The sequence below is a fragment of the Pelodiscus sinensis genome, chromosome 7, assembly GCF_052426305.1.
Source record: "Pelodiscus sinensis isolate ZL-2025 chromosome 7, ASM5242630v1, whole genome shotgun sequence".
Taxonomy (NCBI): domain Eukaryota; kingdom Metazoa; phylum Chordata; order Testudines; family Trionychidae; genus Pelodiscus; species Pelodiscus sinensis.
This window is the reverse complement of record NC_143058.1, coordinates 35,183,959-35,203,369: the sequence shown is the minus strand read 5'-3', so window position 1 is coordinate 35,203,369 and position 19,411 is coordinate 35,183,959. Positions and strand designations below refer to the sequence as shown.

The 19,411-nt window shown below is 40.1% G+C and overlaps 1 protein-coding gene across 3 annotated transcripts in view; it reads left to right on the top strand.

The window, feature by feature from the left end:
* The window catches only part of PLA2R1 (phospholipase A2 receptor 1), a 109,898-nt gene that overhangs the window by 18,386 nt on the left and 72,101 nt on the right, over positions 1 to 19,411 (top strand). For all 3 annotated transcript variants that reach the window (XR_016350040.1, XM_089779735.1, XM_006111649.5), the window contains exons 5-10: positions 2,751 to 2,864; positions 3,919 to 4,062; positions 4,319 to 4,507; positions 5,714 to 5,871; positions 7,459 to 7,566; positions 18,702 to 18,814. Coding sequence is in view for 2 of the 3 variants with exons in the window: in XM_089779735.1 (XP_089635861.1) it covers positions 2,751 to 2,864; positions 3,919 to 4,062; positions 4,319 to 4,507; positions 5,714 to 5,871; positions 7,459 to 7,566; positions 18,702 to 18,814 (826 nt within the window). In the remaining variant the exon portion in view is untranslated. The remainder of the gene's footprint in view (positions 1 to 2,750; positions 2,865 to 3,918; positions 4,063 to 4,318; positions 4,508 to 5,713; positions 5,872 to 7,458; positions 7,567 to 18,701; positions 18,815 to 19,411) is intronic.

The window sequence follows — 19,411 nt, the reverse complement described above, 5'->3', positions numbered from 1 at the left end:
ATGTTAGCCTGGTGGGCTCAGAAGACATACTGGGCTACTGAGGGAGGAGAAATGAAATTTATTAGTATGTAGCAAATCCTGGCAATGTAGCAAATTGCCAAGCAGTTTGACAGATATTGGTTGGTTAAAATTGAGATGCACAGGAAAAAAGGAAGCCAAGGATGCAGCAGTCACTGGACCTCCTTGGCCATGGGAGACTACTTTGGAAGCAACCTCCAGTGCTCATTCAATGCTCATTCAGTGTCAGAAACAAACATAAGCTAAAGTGGAGTGACTTCTAAACATTCTGAAACGAGGGTTGGATCTAGGACTTTGGGAGCAAGAGAAGGTAGCTGGATTTAGTAATAGAAGAAGGACTCAGAGGGTACATCTAGACTACATGCCTCTGTCGCCAGAGGCATGTAGATTAGGCTACCAGGCATAGGAAAATGAAGCGGCGATTTAAACAATCGCCGCTTCATTTAAATTTACATGGCTGCCACGCTGAGCTGATCAGCTGTTTGTCAGCTCAGCGCGGTAGTCTGGACGCGTGGGTGTCGATATCAAAGGCATTTGTCGACCACCCAGGTATGCCTCCTGGGATGAGGTTTACCTGCGTGGTTGACAAATGCCTTTGATATTGACACCCGCGCGTCCAGACTACCGCGCTGAGCTGACAAACAGCTGATCGGCTCAGCGCGGCAGCCATGTAAATTTAAATGAAGCGGTGATTATTTAAATCGCCGCTTCATTTTCCTATGCCTGGTAGCCTAATCTAGATGCCTCTGGCGACAGAGGCATGTAGTCTAGACGTACCCTTAGGTGTAAAATCAGAAAATGGCTTGCTACCATGAGATATGTGAAAAGATATGCTATTTTGTGTGCATATTTTCACTGTGGGTGGCCATCCCACACTGGCTGAGCCCAGAAACAGGTTGGTAAAGATGGGGTTGTGGCGCAAATTGGAAGAGAACCTAAAGGAGCATCTTGATGTTTGCTTGATCGGTGCCAGACACAACCCAGCTAACAGAAGTCAGTTGATATGGATTTTGGAAACTGTGGCATGCACTGGAATTTCAGCCCTATTCGTGTGCTTCTAGGAACTAATTGTAGTGACATGGGAGCCAGATGGATAGTTTATACTATCATCAGTTGTTTACTGGTTTGGTGGAGGCTGGTTTGAAAGTGATACCATGGTTCCACTAGGAATGTTAAATGTCGGTTAATTGAATAGTCGATTAACCTCATGAATTCTTATTGGTTACTCAACTATTCTATAGTCCTCGGGGGGGGGAGGGGGGCGGGCGGCAGCCCAGTGATTCCAGCCCCCTCTTGAGGAGCCCCCTGCCACTCCATGCTGCTGCCTTTGATATAGAGCCATTTTAAAAACCATCTCCCCTCACAGACTGGCTACCTATTGCCCCCTCTGCTGCCTCTGGTATTTGATTCGGTACAAAGGAAAATAGAGCAGATTGTGTCCAATGCCCAGCTAATAGCCAAGCAACAAACAATTGTGGATGATATTGATGAGGAATGGTTGGCTGTAGCAGAAGAGATGAGCTTGCATGCCCTGGTTCCTACTTTAAGCCTAATATTGGTGGCGGTTCAAATAATTACAACTACTGTGGTCTTAGGCACGTGTTGCTGGATAATAAACTTTTAAAAAAGCACAGAAAGACAGGAATATGCAGATGAAATGAATGCTAATATAAAACAGACAGAAGCAGGGGGATATAGCTGAGAACTGATCTGAAATGAGTGATTAATACACGGAAGGAGGCCTCATTTTTTGAAAAATATAATTTGGAGGCAAACAGATCATTAGGCTAAAAAGACAGAAAGTCTGGGCCAGCCAAGATAACAGGGAAGACAACCAGGTAGCCACAGACAAGATAAGGATGGACAAGATAAGATAGGAATGCAGAAAGGTGGCAAAGAAGAGGTCAGGATAGATAATGTCAGGATAGGGCAAAGTAACGAAGCCAATAAAAAAATGTGTGATTCAGTGTATAGTAAATGCAGTTATGTATAAATATATATATACACGCACAGAGATTGAGAGAGAGAGAGAGTTTCTATGTACACTGCATCTATCCTCATTACATTTTAACCTGATCAACTTAGCATACCATTGCTGCATATGCCAATTAAAGATATAGATTAGTGACAAAGTCTGGAGTCAAACTGAGTTCTTGGGAAGCCAAGTGGAAAGAGGTCTTGGAGGGAATCTCAACAATTATCACATTCAGTATAGAATGTGGCTAACAGGAAACTCTCTGAAATTCATATTGCAGCAGGGCTTGAAATGTTTACAGTTTGCAGGTGAAGGCACTGAATATTTTATACATAATTGGCCTTAAAATCATATTTTATTCATAATGATGAAGAAAAAGCTGAAACAGGATGGAATGTGAAGAAATCGTGTTATTGTTGACATGGATATTGTGAGTTCTAAGAGCAATAACACTGAATGATACTGCAGGAGACAGTTTTGCATACTTTGCACTTCTTGAACTTTGGTCTATTTGTATTTTATGAGTAAGAAATCATGTTATCCCTGCACTGTGACTGGCTGAGTTAAGTTCTCTGGTAGTATGATACTGATTAGTAATGAAATAGAACATTTTCAAGAGCAAAGATTAAATGCTAGTGACATTCCTAAGCCTTCTGGGGGCTTGTTTTAAGTTTTGCTTTTTTATCATCATGAGAGCTCAGAATAGCATAGCTGCATCTGAAATGTTCAACTCATTTTATATGTTTTTCTATTTCAGAGAAGTTAAGCACCAAAGAAATTCTGCTATGGACAGGCCTAAATAGACTGGATGAATGTGCTGGCTGGCAGTGGTCAGATGGGGCACCATTGGCATTTGTGAACTGGAGATCAAGTACATAATGTTCCTCTTTAACCATATTAGTGCACTGTAATTATATGCGCTCCATAACTGAGATTTGTAAGGGAACTGGCCTTTTTTGCATTTTCGTTTGGAAGCATATTCAAAATTCCAGTGACGTAGATGAGAGTTTAGTGAATTGGACTTATTAAAGGGTATTTTAAATACATTCTATTGGGTATTTGGACTGATTAGTTTCACATTAATATGACATCCTCTGTGACAAGCCTCATCCCATCTTTCAAGGCTATTAATTTCCACAGAAAATGGACATAGAACTTTTCAGGTATTTTATGGGATAGCTCTCGGTGAGCAAACATGCAACAACAAATATAGATTGTGCTGTTAGGGTTGCCGGGTGTCCGGTATTGACCCAGACAGTCCGGTATTTTTGACTCCTGTCCAGTAAGAAAACTTCAGAAAATACTGGACACCTAAAAATGTCTGGTATTTTGGGGGTTTTTTTCCTTGCCAAGAGGTGAAAATACCAGACACCTGGCAACTCTACGATACACTCAGCAACTGGGCCCAGCCCCTGGACCCCCTCCCAGGCGGGAGCCCTATCCCTCCGGGGTTGGGTTGGGAGGCGCTGGGGCAGGCAGGATAAAGGGCCTACCCGTGGTAAGGTGGAGGGGTGGGTTCCCAAGTGGCCCAGTAGATAGGGCTCCCACCTGGGGAGGACAGTGTCACAGGTTCAAGTCCCAGGTCAGGAGGCATTGGGGCAGGCAGGATAAAGGACCTACCCACAGTAAGGTGGCCCAGCAGATAGGGCTCCCACCTGGGGAGGACAGGGCTACAGGCTCAAGTCCTGGGTCACCCAGGTCAGGTCAGATCCCCCGCTTACCTGGTGCTGTTCAGCCACCCATTTCCTGTGAATTCAATCATTTCCTCTGCATCACCCACTTCTGAGCAATAAAACTTGTTCTACTTTACTCGGGGGCTTGTTGTTTGTCACTGTGATAAAACCTGTAGACAACTATAAGCTTGTTTTGCAAGTCAAAAGTAAACTGTGGTTAATTTACCTTTTTAAAAAAAAATTTGTTTGCAGATCTCACTGATAGCCCACCTGAAGAAAATCACTGTATGGTGTTTAATTCAAAGGTGCAGTATGACTGGCAAAGTTACAAGTGTGAATCTAGATTGCCTTATGGATGCAAAAAATATGGAAGTAGTGCTGAGTATGAAACATTTGGTAAGTCTTTCAATGGTAATAGTTCATTTGATGGATTTTTTTTTGGTTTTTACAGTAAAATCATCTATATTTAGCATTTGTATTTTGATACTTATTACTGTTGATATGCTCTGGTTTTACCTTGTAGTTTTGGATGGTTTTATACTTCTTCTTTTGAAAATTAAAAAATAGCTGTGACTTTTTTTATTAAAACAATAGAGTATAGCCTAAAATTAATTTTGTGTGACATTTTCTTATATTTTATTATTTAATTAAGATTCATGGAAGTATCATCCTACCAACTGTAATCCTGGCTGGTATTCCTATAACCTCAACTGCTACAAACTTCACAAAGAGGAAAAGAGCTGGAATGAGGCCCACCTCTCTTGCCAGACTGATAATAGCAGCCTTATTAGTATAACTTCCTTGGCAGAACTGGAGTTACTTATTAACTTTCTAGAACAAGGTGAGTGCTGGAGATTTAATTTAAACTGTTACTTTTAATAGCCAAATTATTTTTGATTCATTAAGTTCTTTTAATGATAGCTTTCCCAATGACTCAGGCATAATTATTTGTCTTGTACAGACATATGATAGAGTAAGAACTTATGATGCCTGCTCCCTCTAGGATCCTCGCAACAATGAAATATATATCTCGTCTGCTACCCCAATGAACACAGTTGAAATTATGTTAAAAAAAAAGTAGGTGTATGAAGATAGCAAAGGGCTATATTCTCCCCTTGATGCAAAAGAAGAGCACTAAACCCTTTGGTAAGGCTTCAGAAAACACTGTTCCTCTAAGAAGTGGGACTAGCATCAGAGTCTGAAGGTCAAGTGACATGGCCAGTAATTCTAGCAAAAAGTAAAGATATCTTGTACAAAAAACATCCTGTTACCATAAATCTTGGTATAGTCTAGCTTCTGAGCAAGTCCTGAATAAACCCTTTGCAGTCTTATTCTTGACCTTCTCATTTTACTATTGGCTTGGTGCCTGCAAACTGCTCTGAAGCATCTATAGAGTAAAATTCCAGGCTTGTTGGTCTGAAGCGATGAGTGAGCGTGTACTGTGCTTACAATACCATCCGTTTCAATCATCACTGGAATTTATGGTCTGTTGCTGCCCAATTCTTAAGTCCTCAGGAATTTTTGCATCTATTTTTTATACTTTACAAATTACATCTGTATGGCAGCATGGGGTTTTACGTAATTCAATAATAATCCCTGTGCAAAAGCTATGGAGTGAGAACTGCTGCTCAAAGTAATGTGTCTGATACTTTTTTCCTCTCTCAGTTGGAGCCTACAGTGGCTCTTCCTAAGATGTCATGTCCCCTCACCCCAGACATGTAGAGCAGAATTCCCATTAATTCCCAGGTGCAGAGAGTAAGTGGAAAAGGATACTTACTCCATAGTCAACTTTCTTTTCTATACCATGTTTTCTCCTTCTTGTATGATCATTTGCAGACCATAACATCACATTACTTGACAGGCATATTTTTTATAAAGTGAAACAGAAATATATCCCTAGAGTAAATTTTCAAAAAGTTTGTGTAATTAATTTTTCAAAACTAAAAAGAGGACATTGACTGAAATCCTACATTTTTAAAAGGCGCTATTATATAGAAATAATTGGCTTTTATTTCTGCTTCATCTAAATCTAAAATATCTTTTTCAGAAAATGTGACTGAAACATGGATTGGCTTGAACAGTAATAAAAACCTCATTATTTTTCAATGGTCTGATGGCTCCTTAGTAACCTTCACTAACTGGCATAAGCAAGAACCAAATATCTTTCAGAAAACAAGTCAACTTTGTGTCTCAGCAGAAGGATCTGTAAGTTTTCTTTTCTCCTTTCCTTTAAAACTAAAGTTATGTTAATCAATCTTGGTCGTGATCATTGTTAGGCTTTTTAATATGCTTATATCTTTCCATCTCCAACCACCTTTATGATGTCGCCTGTTGGTGCTTTGACTCTGAGTCTTGAAAAGTATAATGATGCACAAACAAAACAAAGAATGAATTACAGCCATTGGGTCTCATCCTTAACAAGAAGTGGAACAAATGCAATGTTTGCCAAATGGAAAAGGACAAAAACCAGGGGGAAGGAGGTTTTATTCCAGTGAAGAGAAAATAATTTAAAATCCATATAAAGTGCATCTTGATTCACTGTGTTTAGGTTATTGACTTTAAAAGCTCTGAATGAATATTTTTATACAGTACGCTGGTTTCATGTTGCTCTCAGTTCTCAGCATTTATAACAGTTTATGGAACATCTGGTAAAAATATCCATTAGGGAACAGAACAGACTCTGTAGTCCGGGTCCCACTCCTACTCCCACTCCAGCTCACTGGAAGTTTTGCCATTGTTTTTAGTGGCAGCAGGATTGAGTCCCAAATCTAATGGAGATTTTCAGAATGGGAGCAATAGGCATACATTTAAAAAAAAGAGGTAAATTACAATTCCTACTAGCCAAACAAGAATACCTAAAAACATTTGCCAGTATTTTATCTGGCCAAAGGATAATTCAATAAAGCTCTAACCCACTAATAAACTCGTTCCTTCATACCATACAACACCATTTTCAGGTTTTACCATAAAGTATGTTTTTGCCAAAGAATACACTACTTTGCACAAAATCTAGTCCCTGTAATCATGGGCAACCCTGCAGTCCTGCAACCCTTCCTCATGCAATCCTTACTGATGGGAGTAATCCAGCAGAAACCAAGCATTGCTCTTGGTAACTGAACACTGGAAGATCAGGCCTAATATCTTGGAGCTGAAGACAATATTTATTTAAATTATAATTGAGATACACGTAGGCATTTGCCATTCCTTTTGCACAGGTATAAATGACTATATTAAGAGACAGAGGCACAAGATTTAATATTTAGAACATTCATTTTGTGCATGTCAAATAGTTTAAAATGCCAAAGGAGACAGTCCCACAAACTTTCTTGCTTGAATAAAGATTATATGTGTGAAAAAGAATTAATAGCCCAAGACTGCATGGTAGGTAAGAAACATCTATGAAATGATTCTGAGAGAGGCTAGCAACAGACAGGCCCAGCCCTAGGACAAGGTGAGTAAGGCAAATGACTTGGGCCCCGTGCCCCTGAGTATTCACCATCCACCAGCCCGGTGCCCCACTCTCAGCATCCTGCCTTGGGCCCTGCAAGCCCTTTGGCCAGGCCTGGCAACAGAAACTTCTATTGACTTCAGTCAGTTAAAGGGTATTTCATTTTCACATTCAACAGACACATCTGTCTTGCCTTTGTTAATGGGAAGACTAAACACAGTAAATGAGTGAGGGGAATTTGACTGTCTCTCACCCAAAAATCTGTAAGCAAAAAAAGAAACTATTTAATCATGTATGTGTGTGTTTGATTTAGTATTTTATTTCTTTGGTTGTTTTTTTACTAGGCAGGACGCTGGAAAGTTAAAAATTGTGAGGATAAATATTTTTACCTTTGTAAAAGAGAAGGATGGTTTGAAAATGTCACGTCCAAGGAGGAATCAGGCTGTCAAGAGGTGAGGAGTTTGCTTAATGCTTTTTTTTTTTTTTTTTTTTACTTTATAAAATGTGATATAAACACTTGCATATTTGCATATAACTAATATGTTTACTTTTTCACATTACAAATATATTTGAGTTTGCCTAGGAAAATTTAATTCCTACTGTTGGCTTTAAAAAAGTATAAACCAAAGATTAATGTAAGATTTGCAAGTGCTCCTTTTATGGATCATTGCCTTGTCCGTGGTGGTGACCCAAGTTCCTATTTCTTTCTAGATCAAAAGTCAAAATGCTCTTGCAGACCATCTGTGCAAATAATAATCTGTGCCCCACCTCACAGATGGTTTTCATAGTTTCAAGTGGAATGTCAGGGTGAAAAACAATCAATTTCTTTGATATGGAGAATGAACTTTTACACTCAGTCTGACATTCCTTTCACTTTCGTAAAACAAATGGAAAAACATGGAGCTATCCAAATAGGAGGAAATAATAGGAATTCAAGCTTTTTTAAATGTGTGGTCCAGCGGTAAAACTTCTGTTTTTGCTGCTAATTTTTTCATCAGACACAATATAAAGAAACATTCTGAGATCAGTGGAGTTTGGTGTCTTTGAAAATTGCTCAAACACTATAGAAAAGTTTAATAAAAGCTTTTTAAATAGAAATGTTCGTCCTTGCTTTAGTTGCAAAGCAGTATTGCAGCACAATGTAATGCCCCCCTCTGTTGTGGGAGGGGGAGATTTCCTTCTGATATTTAATTAACACAGCTATGAGTAGAAGTCAAGAAACACAACAAATTCAATTTAAAATGGAGAAGGGACCAAGCTAAAAAGTTAGGCTCTAGATCCAATTTTCTCCCAAATTCAGTTCACTTAAGACCTGGGATTTCTATTCAGATCAGTATGGAGATACTTTCTGTGATATTTTGATCCAGATGTGGATCAAAATAAAAATTTCCCCAAATTTAGGGTGCTTGGGCCAATTTCCATTCTGAGGTACATCAAGTAAAAATTCTCAGGTGTTTTGTCATTCTGAAATGTGTTTTATGAGTACTATTACAAATTAAGTTTAAATATATGATCACACAACAATTCTGAGTTGTTTCATTCTTGTGCTCAAACGTAGAAAATGGTATTATTATGATACTCAGATATCTGTAGTTAATTATATAAAGTCATTGCACTGACAGAATTGTTACAGATAACTTTTTCTTTCAAATACACTACTCCTTCACTACAGCTCTTAAGCATAGGCTGTTGTTAAAATTCATGCTATTTAGTAGGAATATGTCATTCTTTATATTTTATAAAGCTGCAAGCACAGTAAAGACCTCATCAAAATTGAGCATATGCAACTTTTCTCTCTCTTTCTAATGAATAATATTTTTTTAGCTAAATTCTGTAGCATCTACACAGGTAATACTCCTATTGAAGATAAATGAAGGAGATAGAAAGACACTTCTACTACATTACTCTGCTCTATAGTAATACTCAAGTGAATTTTCCTGGGACCCTGATCTAACCTGGTCTTTTAGTATCACAGATGCTAACATCTCTCCAGCCTCTAACTCTTGAAATCATCCCTTTCTGGGATCACAGAGTCCAAAAAATTATATAAGTCCAACTCCTCCCTCCCCCAAAAAAGGAGTTTTTAGCCCAATCGAGGGCCCCCAAGATCTCACAGTCTTACTTCAGGGCTTACAATAGCTTTAATCTCCTTATCTCAAGCGGGGAAAGGTTTATACCATGGATGGAGAAGCTAAGGTCCGGGGACTTGATACAGCCCTCGGCTTGCCTGGATCTGGCCCCCGAGGCTCAGGGCTTCCTCACCCCCAGCAGGGGAGCCTGTGTTGGTGCTCCAGCCCCACCCATCACCCTCCTGTAGGGCAAAATCTATTAGTTGGAACCCTACCAGGCTTTGGTGTGTGAGGGGAATGTAGGGAGTGTCTTTCTCCTTCTCAGGCAGGGGCCACTTCAGTGAGCATTTGGTGTGTGTTTTGTTTGTTTGTTTTTGCTTCTCACTTGTGTGTGACTCCTGACTGATTTTTTTGTAGGTCAGCAGCCCCCAACCCAAACAAGGTTCCCCATCTCTGGTTTATACCATCCTGATGGTGGTCCTGAGAGCCTGGGTTCCCCTGCCATTCTATCCCCTTTTCCAGAGATGGGCAAAATAAAACAGAGTGGCCGGATCTGGTCCACCAAGCATTTCTCTCCGGCACGCCCAGCTGACTAGCAGAGCATGCATACTTCCAGCCAGTAGAATAGTAATAGAGAGGTAGCCGTGTTAGTCTGATCTTGGTAAAACAACAGGAAAAACTATGTAGCATTTTAAAGACCAACAAGATGGTTTAATAGGCGATGAGCTTTCGTGGGCCAGTCCCACTTCCTCAGATCATATTCTGGAACAGAATTGGCATGACCATATATACCAAAGGAATACAATGAAAAAAGTGTTCGCTTTTTTCATTGTGTTCCTTTGGTATATATAGTCATGCCAATTCAATTCTGTTCCAGAATATGATCTGAGGAAGTGGGTCTGGCCCACGAAAGCTCATCGCCTATTAAACCATCTTGTTAGTCTTTAAAGTGCTACATAGTTTTTCCTGTTGTTTTTCCAGCCAGTAGCGTGTGTTCTGCTGCCCCTCCCCTCCACCTTGTTCTGTTCCTCGCCGAGCTTCTCCCAGGATTCTCTTGCTAGCTGCGCAGAGCTGGGTGGAGGGAAGTGCTGAAGTCAGAGTGTCCCTCTGCCCCTGTACCCCATCTCAACAGAACAGGGGTTGGGGAGGAAGGGAGACACAGCAGGGCTGCTCCAATCTGAAGCATGGATTGTAAGTGACTCAGAGGAGTGCCTGTCTTAAGAGTCAGTTCACTGTTCTAAGATTTCTCTCTCTCTCTTACACACACACCCACTCACACGCGCCTGGACAGAGCAGGACAGCTTTCCATTTCTTAAAGAGGCAGTGCATGGCATCTCTTAGAAACTAACCCAGCAGCAGTCAGCACACACCCCCTGTGTCACTATCACACACACCCTGTCTGTGCCACAATGTCTCTGTGCCCCCCCACACACAGTCATTGTGACACACAGAATGCCACACACACACTCCTGTCTCTGTGCCACACACACACTCAATCTGTGTCACAAAGTCTGTCTCACACACAGTGTGTCTCTTTCACACTCACTCTCTCTCCCTCCTTAGCTCTCAGCCCCACCCCTTCCACCTGCGGGTCCACCCCTTCCAGTGGCCTGAAGCCAGTCCATGACCACGTACCAAAATTCAAGAAGGTCCCCTCCTAGTCCCAGAACTGCTCCTTCTATCCCAGTATTGGGTTTGTATACCCCACCAGATTCACATTTTTCTTCAGAAAGCTATTCTTAATTTTGCTCCCACTCTCCTTTGTTCCTCATTGGGATGAACAGAGGCAGTTTTATGGGACCAACCCGTTAATGAGAGATGCTGAGTTCTCTCAACTCAATGCTACTTGAAGGCATTCAATTATTGCAAGAGGCAGGGAAGTGCTTCCCAGCATCATAACTCACATGTGTGATTTATAGGTTATAAGTAGCGGAATGTATTGTGGGAGTTACCTTTTCAGGGTAAATGTACTCTCAGTTTTTCATCCTGTAGTGTAAAACATGCTCAAGCCTAGTATAGTTCCTTGATTTCTAAGGGTTTATTAATTTTTAATTTGATAGAAGTGGTTGTGTGCATTTGAACAAAAGTAGTAAGTTAAAATTTTATTTTGGACTTGTTTTCTTTTTTCTATCTATCGTATATGGGTTGGTTAAGTGTATTTTGTATCCCCAAACTAAAGTTGTTTTTTATTAGCATAGCTGGCATCATGTCATAGAAAATTCTTCTTGTTGTTAACTTTTTTCTTGATTTCCCTTTATGTGCCGTTCTAGTTTTACTTATTTTCCTTTTCTTTGTCATTATTGATGTATATTAACTAACTATAGGTAAATTCTGGTGGCTTGTCTCACATCTGATTTTTAATTCATTATGCCCCTTATTTTTCTCTCAAGGATTTTTAGCCCAGGCATGTTTGTCTTTATGAAGCTTTCTAGTCTTATCTGTTTTACTAAGGTTTTTATCTTCTGTTGATTTTATTACTTGTTCCTCAGACCAAGTAATATTTCTGATTTTTACAGCACATCCTTAGCCAAAAATTGCAGAAATCACTATTTTTCCTCTTCTCTCAACTCACCATGAGATATGTGACTCTTTTTTAAACTTTTATTTGCTAATTCAGCTATTAGTTTTCCTAATCTATTGTCTATTAATAGGCAGCAAATGTCTGAAACAAAGTTCAGCTTTCTATGGCAGTCTGACCAATAATTAAAACAATGATTTTTAAGAACCTTTCTTAAAGCAGTTTCTGGTAGGAGTTCTGGAGCTGTCAGGGTATGTCTACACTGCAAAGTTAATTCGAACTAACGGACGTTAGTTCAAATTAACTTTGATAGGCGCTACACTAGCGCTCCGCTAGTTCGAACTTAATTCGAACTAGCGGAGCGCTTAGTTCGAACTAGGTAAACCTCATTCTACGAGGACTAAGCCTAGTTCGAACTTACTAGTTCGAATTAAGGGGTGTGTAGCCCCTTAATTCGAACTAGTGGGAGGCTAGCCCTCCCCAGCTTTCCCTGGTGGCCACTCTGGCCAACACCAGGGAAACTTGTATGCCCCCCTCCCGGCCCCGGACCTCTTAAAGGGGCACGGGCTGGCTACGGTGCCCGTGCCAGGTGCAAGCCTGCCAGCACACAGCTAGCAGACCCTGCACCTGGCACGGCTCGAGCCAGCCACCCGATGCCCCCCAGTCCTCCCCCTCTTCCCGGGACCAAGCTGGCAGCTCCCGGGAGCTTGCCCGGGACCGCAAGAGGCGGGCACCCGCCTGGTCTAGTGCGGACATCGTGGACCTCGTCCACGACGTCCGCACTAGGCACAGGAAAGTGGCCATCTAGGGCAGGAGAGCTGCCAGCCTGGCCACCCAGGAGCAGGTTTGCATGAAAATCAAGGTGGTCCACTGAGACCCCCGACCCTGAGCCCTGAGCTTACAATGGCCGTACTGGGTCAGACCAAAGGTCCATCTAGCCCAGTAGCCTGTCTGCCGACCGCGGCCAACCGTAGGGACCCTGGAGGGGATGGACCGAGACAGTGACCAAGCCATTTGTCTCGTGCCATCCCTCTCCAGCCTTCCACAAACTTTGGGCAGGGACACCACTCCTACCCCCTGGCTAATACCACTCCATGGACCCAACCTCCATCACTTTATCTCACTTCTCTTTTAACTCTGTTCTAGTTATAGCCTTCACAGCCTCCTGCAGCAAGGAGTTCCACAGGTTGACTCTTTGCTTTGTGAAGAACAACTTTCTCTTACTAGTTTGAAGCCTGCTACCCATTCCTTTCCTTTGGTGTCCTCTAGTCCTTCTATTATGGGAACTAATGAAGAACTTTTCTGTATGCACCCTCTCCACCCCACTTATGCTTTTATAGACCTCTATCCTATCCCCCCTCAGTCTCCTCTTTTCTAAGCTGAGAAGTCCCAGTCTCTTTAGCCTCTCTTCATATGGGACCTGTTCCAAACCTTTGATCATTGTAGTTGCCCCACCCTCTCTCTTCCCCTCTCCCACCTCCTTTTCCCAGTCTCCCCGAGTTTTGTTCAATAAAGAGAGATTCTATTTTTGACCACACGTTTTCTTTATTTTGTACATCAGGAAGGGGGGGCTAGGGAAGGGTAAGTGGAAGGAGGTGAGGGAGGAATGGGGTACGAGCCAGGACTGCTGTGCAAGCAGGGCACCCCTGAGAACTGTCTGTCCTAGGTGGGGGTCGGGTCCCTTTAAGCACAGCCCTCGGCTAGCCTGAGACAGCAGCTCCACGCTTTAAGTCCTCATCTGATGCCCTGCCGGCACTGCTTCCGGCCATCCTTAACCCCGGTTCAGGGTCCACTTAATGTGGACATGCTAGTTCGAATTAGCAAAACACTAATTCGAACTAGTTTTTTAGTCTGGATCCGTTAGTTCGAATTAGCTTAGTTTGAATTAACTAATTCGAACTAAGTTAGTTTGAATTAGCGCTGTAGTGTAGACATACCCTCAGTTACTTGTTGGAAGAGATAGGTGAGAGGCAAAATGAGAGAGGTAATGCATGTATTGGACCAACTTCTGTTAGTGTGAGAGAGAGAAGTTTTTGAGAAGTTGGTTCAGTCAAACATATTATTTCACCCACCTTATCTCTCTAATATCCTGGGACTAACACAGCTACAACAGCATATCATATGCATATCATCATGAGCAGTTATGGTCCTTGGTAATGTAATTGACATGTTCAGAACTACTCTAGTATAGCATTAAAATAGGCATTTTTCTTATTTGCTTCTTGGCACTTGTGGTTAAAAGGGCCCATCTCCCTGGTATTCATATTATTAATGTTACCATGCCTGCAGAAAATAACACAGAAAAGAAGGAGATGTATTAAGGGCCAGAATGGCAAGTACAATTGATGAACAAAAATTATATAGAGAGACAAAGTGGGAGAGATAATATCTCTTATTGGACCAATTTCTGTTGGTGACAGAGACAAGCTCTACAGCTGACACGTAGCTCTTCAGGTATGAGGAAATATACTCAGTCTCACAGTTAAATACAAGATGGAACAGAGTGTTTAGCATAAATAATTAACATATATTTTAGGAGATTGTTTAAGGTTAAGTGACCTGTTAACACCCCTCCAGTCATGAGGAGGTAGGGTGAAATAATGGAAAGAAGGGGGCAGAGGTAGTTTGGGAGAAGTGTAAGTGAGTTATAATTTGTTGTAATGTACTATTATTGTTAGTGTCTAGCAAAGTTATGAATTTAAGCTCCCAAGATCGTTAATCTGTGGGTGAACATTTCTCACAAAACTTTCACTCTGTAACTGATACTTCAGTCCTTAATCTCTAAGGAAATCTGCAAAACACTGCAAAAATGTGCTTCATATGGAAGCAATTCTATATCCCTAATCATTTATGTTGCCTTTCTCTGTACTTTTTCCAAGTCTAATAAATCTTTTTAAGATGGAGAAAGCAGAATTTCATGCAGTATTCAAGTTGTGGTGTACAATAGACATGTGCAGTGTCATTGTGACATTCTCTATCTTATTATCTGTCCCCTTCCTAATAGTTCCTAACATTTTTTAAATTTTTTTGACTGCCATTGAATGTAGAGTGGATGTTTTCAGAAAACTGTCCACAGACACTCCAAGATCTTTCTAGAGTGGTAACATTTAGACCCCATCATTTTGTTTGTATAATTGGTATTATGTTTTCCAGTGTGAAGTGCTTTGCACTTGTCAGCATTGAATTTCTACAGCTATTTTGTTACTTAGTGACCCAGTTTTGTGAGATCCCTTTGTAACTCTTCACAATCAGCTTTGGACTTAGCCATCTTGAGTAATGTTCTACTGTCTACAAATTGTGCCATATCACTGTTTATCCCCTTTTTCAGATCATTTATGAATATGTTGAACTGTGCCAGTCCCAGTACCACTCTCCATTTGTGAAAGCTGATCATTTATTCTTACCCTTGTTTACTATCTTTTGCTCAGGTACTAATCCTTTAGAGGTCCTTCCCGCTTATCCCATGATTGCTTTCTTTGTTTAAGAGCCTTTGGTGTAGAAGTTTGTGAAAAGCTTCTGAAAGTCCAACTGCACCATATCAACTGATCACACTTGTCCATGTGCTTGTTGATACCCTCAAAGTATTTTAGTAGATTGGTGAGGCATGACTTCCCTTTACAAAAGCTGTGTCAACTCTTCCCCTATATGAACATCTTGGATGAGGAAATTAGACCTGTGTAATAGCTTTAATGTGCATCATTGTTTTTATCCTGTGCTTATTGGCATTTTTAAAAAATAACTGAAGAAAATTAAACATATTGCTGTATTTGAAAACAAAGCAAGAAAATTATATGAGGTAAATAACAAGGAGGATGATTTTTTTTAATCAAAGATCAGCATTGGAGCCATTTTTAGTATTAAGTAAACATTGCACCTTCAATTTAAAATAATAATAATACAGCTGCAACATATAATACTATGATAACGTATAATCTGGGCTGATGCACAGCTGTGTTCCCAGTTCTTCAGTCTGGATTGTCCATTTACATTGCTTCCCTGTGGCTTGGTCTACAGAAGGAGTTTAGGTCACATTTAGCCAAATAAGGTCAGTTAAACAATAAGAGCTACTACTCTTGGTCTGCTCTCACACAGCCTCCAGCATGTAAGTTACTCACTGTTATATAGGATGAGTGCTATAGACAGTCACCCTTTAATTACACTGTAGAACAACACCAGCAAATTCCCAGGCCCAGCCATTCCCCAGAAATGTATGTCTTGTACTGCCCACTCCCTCCTGGATAATATAATCACATATAAAGCTCTCCATTTTATTAATAGAAAATGAGACGATGCACAAATCTTGTTATCCCAAATGGAGTTTCCTAAATGCTACAGTCCAAAGAGACAGGTTTATAACAATAAGACAAATAAATCAACTACAGAAAGATTTCAAGTGACCACAAGTAATAAGACATAAAAGTCAGAAATGGGTACAAAAAAAAGTAAAACACAACTAATGCCTAATTTAATATAGTAAGGGTATGTCTACACAGCAGTGTTATTTAGGAATAACTGATGTTATTAAAAAAACAACATAGTGCATGTCTACACTACAAGCAGTTATTTTGACATAATGGCAAAATAATGTCAAGCTGAAGGACTTTTTACTCCGACTCTTGTAACCCTCATTTTACGAGGAGTAAGGGAAGTCAGAGGAAGAGTGTTCTTTCTCGGAATTCCTGCTGTATAGACAGCGCCAAAAGCCAAAATAAGCTACTTCTACTTAAGCTACACAATTGACGTAGCTCAAACTGGGCAGGCAAGGGCTACTCGCTCCATTCCCCATTCAGGAGGCTTCTCTCCCATCCTCAGCTGTGAAGACTGAAAGCAAAGAATTCATTTAAATGCTCTGCAATGACCTTATTGTCCTTGAGTGCTCCTTTAGCATCTTGATCGTCCAGTGGCCCCACTAGTTGATTAGCAGGATTCCTGCTTGTTTCCGTACTTAAAAAATAATAATTTTTTTTGCTACTACTTTTTGAGCTTTTGATTAGCTGTTCTTCAAATTCCTTTTTGGCCTTCCTAATTATAATTTTACACGTCATTTGACAGACTTTATGCTCTTTTCTATTTCCCTCACTAGGATTTACATTACACTTTTTAAACAATGCCTTTTTATCTCTTGCTGCTTCTTTTACTTGGTTGTTAAGTTAGAGTGGCACTTCTTTGGTTCTCTTACTGTACTTTTTAAATTTGGGATATACATTAAAATTGAGCCTCTATTATGGTGTCTTTAAAAAGTTTCCATGCAGCTTGCAGGGATTTTACTTTTGTCACTATACCTTTTAATTCCTGTTTAAACAACCTCCTTATTTTTGTGTAGTTCCCCTTTCTGAAATTAAGTACCACAGTGCTGGGCTGCTTTGGTGTTTTTCCCGCCACAGGGATGTTACATTTAATTATATTAAGGTTAATATTTCCAGCTATATTCACCTCTTGGGCCAAATCCGGTGATCCACTTAGGATTAAATCAAGAATTGCCTTTCCTCTTGTGGGTTCCAGAAGTTGTTGTAAGAAGCAGTCATTTAAAGATTTGTCCTTGAAATATTTGTTATAAATTACAACCACTCCAACCCAGAAAAGCAGACAAATAATATAAGATGGTCAAAATACCCCACATATGAGCATCCATAAACTCACACCACTCCCTGCAGAAAAAACAAGTGTGAGTCATCCTCGCCATCATCACCAGTTGTCATCTTCCTGGCTTCTCCACAGGTACACTGGCCAGAATCAGAGGTGACTTACGGTTTTGTGGGGTTCTGAGCCAGAGCAAGTGGGGTCCCCTCCTTGCCCCTTTCACCTGCAATCCCTTTTCCCCTGGTGCTCTTGCAAAAGAGTGAGGTTGGAGCAAGGGGGCTTGCCCTGCTCCCTGGAAGGGATGCTGGGCAGGCTTTGCAGGGCAAGGTCCCCGCACCCTGGCCCTGCTCTCCCAGCAGGTGCTCCAAGTAAATGGAGCAGGCCATTTTGCTGAGGCCCCATTTGCCTCTGTGGCTAATCTGCCACTGGCCAAGATACAGTTTTTGTCCTTTTTGCGTAATGCATATTCAGTAGGAGTTTCAGACCCTTTTCCTTATCTGTATTTCCTCACTCTGCTAATGTAGGGGCACCTTTCTCCCTTTCAAGTTACTGGGCCTTTTACCTAAAGCTCATTAATATATCAATTAGTTACTATTGCATTTTGTTGTTGGATATCTGCTGATGTTCCTAATTTAAATTATCTGAAGTTGGTATAAACTGGCATGTTATGGTTAGCTGTTTGCAGTTCAGTCATACTTGTTTATTACAGTATTCTGTCTTATGATATGGTGATGTTTTATGGTCTAGGATTACTCCTGGTTAGCTATTAAAGCTAAGGACTTTTGGGACTTAGATCTTGATTAGTTTAGCTAATCTATTGTTTGAAAGGCTTGAGGCTTGTCAGTTTATTGTATTAATGCCTTGATTTATATCTATGCTTTACCTTGCAAATACTTACACCTACAAGCTACAAATCAAAGATCATAAAATAAACTTTTCATGTAATATTTGTCATGTGTAATAGATTTATATTCTCAGTTTTTGATTCTGTCAAATGGGAATACATCTATTTACCTACCTGCTGAGACACAACAGTCCCTTTTTTTAAAAAATGAATATTGGTATTTTACTTATTATTAGCTTCTTGTTTTTACAAAGCAGAGTCAGTGATATCAGCCATATTTCAATAAGTAATCCTTTCCTTTCTTGTATATGTATTCATTTTAAAGTAGATGAAAAATAACTCCCATTTATGAGCTGAATATTTCATCACATGATGGCAGGAACTTGAGGGCTACTGAAAGCCCAGACTGTCAGTCAGGTATGGCCACAAGAACTCCAGAACAGCAAAAAGGAAAGGAGTACGTAGGATAACATTCGTGGTGGTTACATAGAAAGTCAAAACATGGGTCGTTTGCTTGACAACCAAACCAACTGTGCATATTTATTATATATATAAATAACCCTTATTTTTTTTAAGGGATGGGAGAGACATGGTGGATATTGTTACAAAATCGACAATACCCCTCGAAGTTTTGAACATGCTTCCAGTGGCTATTACTGTCCTCCTTCACTTGTAACAGTAACAAACAGGTAGTTAATCGTATTAGATAGTTCAAAGATATTCTTAACAAATGTTATTCTAATTATAAAAAAGCATAGAGAAAAATGTTAGTATTTATAAATAATACCACACAAATTAATGACTGACTAAAATCAAATGTTCGTTTTGTCATTGTTTCCTTGCTAAGTCAGGTTTAAATTTGGTAGAGTGCAATTACTGATCTAGTTGATATGAACACTTACTTATTCAAGCATGCAATACTTCAGATATTTTAATGTCTTATACACAGATTTATGGAGTGTTCAGCATAGGAAGCTTTCTTTAATGGTGTACTTGGTCATAGTGCTAATAAATTGAAATACATCTAGACTTTATTTGCTAAACTTTATGAAAGGCTCTTAAACATAAAACAATTATCATTTTGTTACATTATTTTCTGTTAGTTTTGCATTTACTATGATCTTTTAGCAATTCAAAAAAGAAAAATATTGATATGAAAAATATTTAAATTCTCCATCTCCTCTTTTTTTCTCCTCTCTATAGTCTAACTCCAGCAGCAGGCTTTCCTAGTTGTAGATACCTACATGCCTGGATTTGTTATGAATTAGTTCTATTTTATATACTGT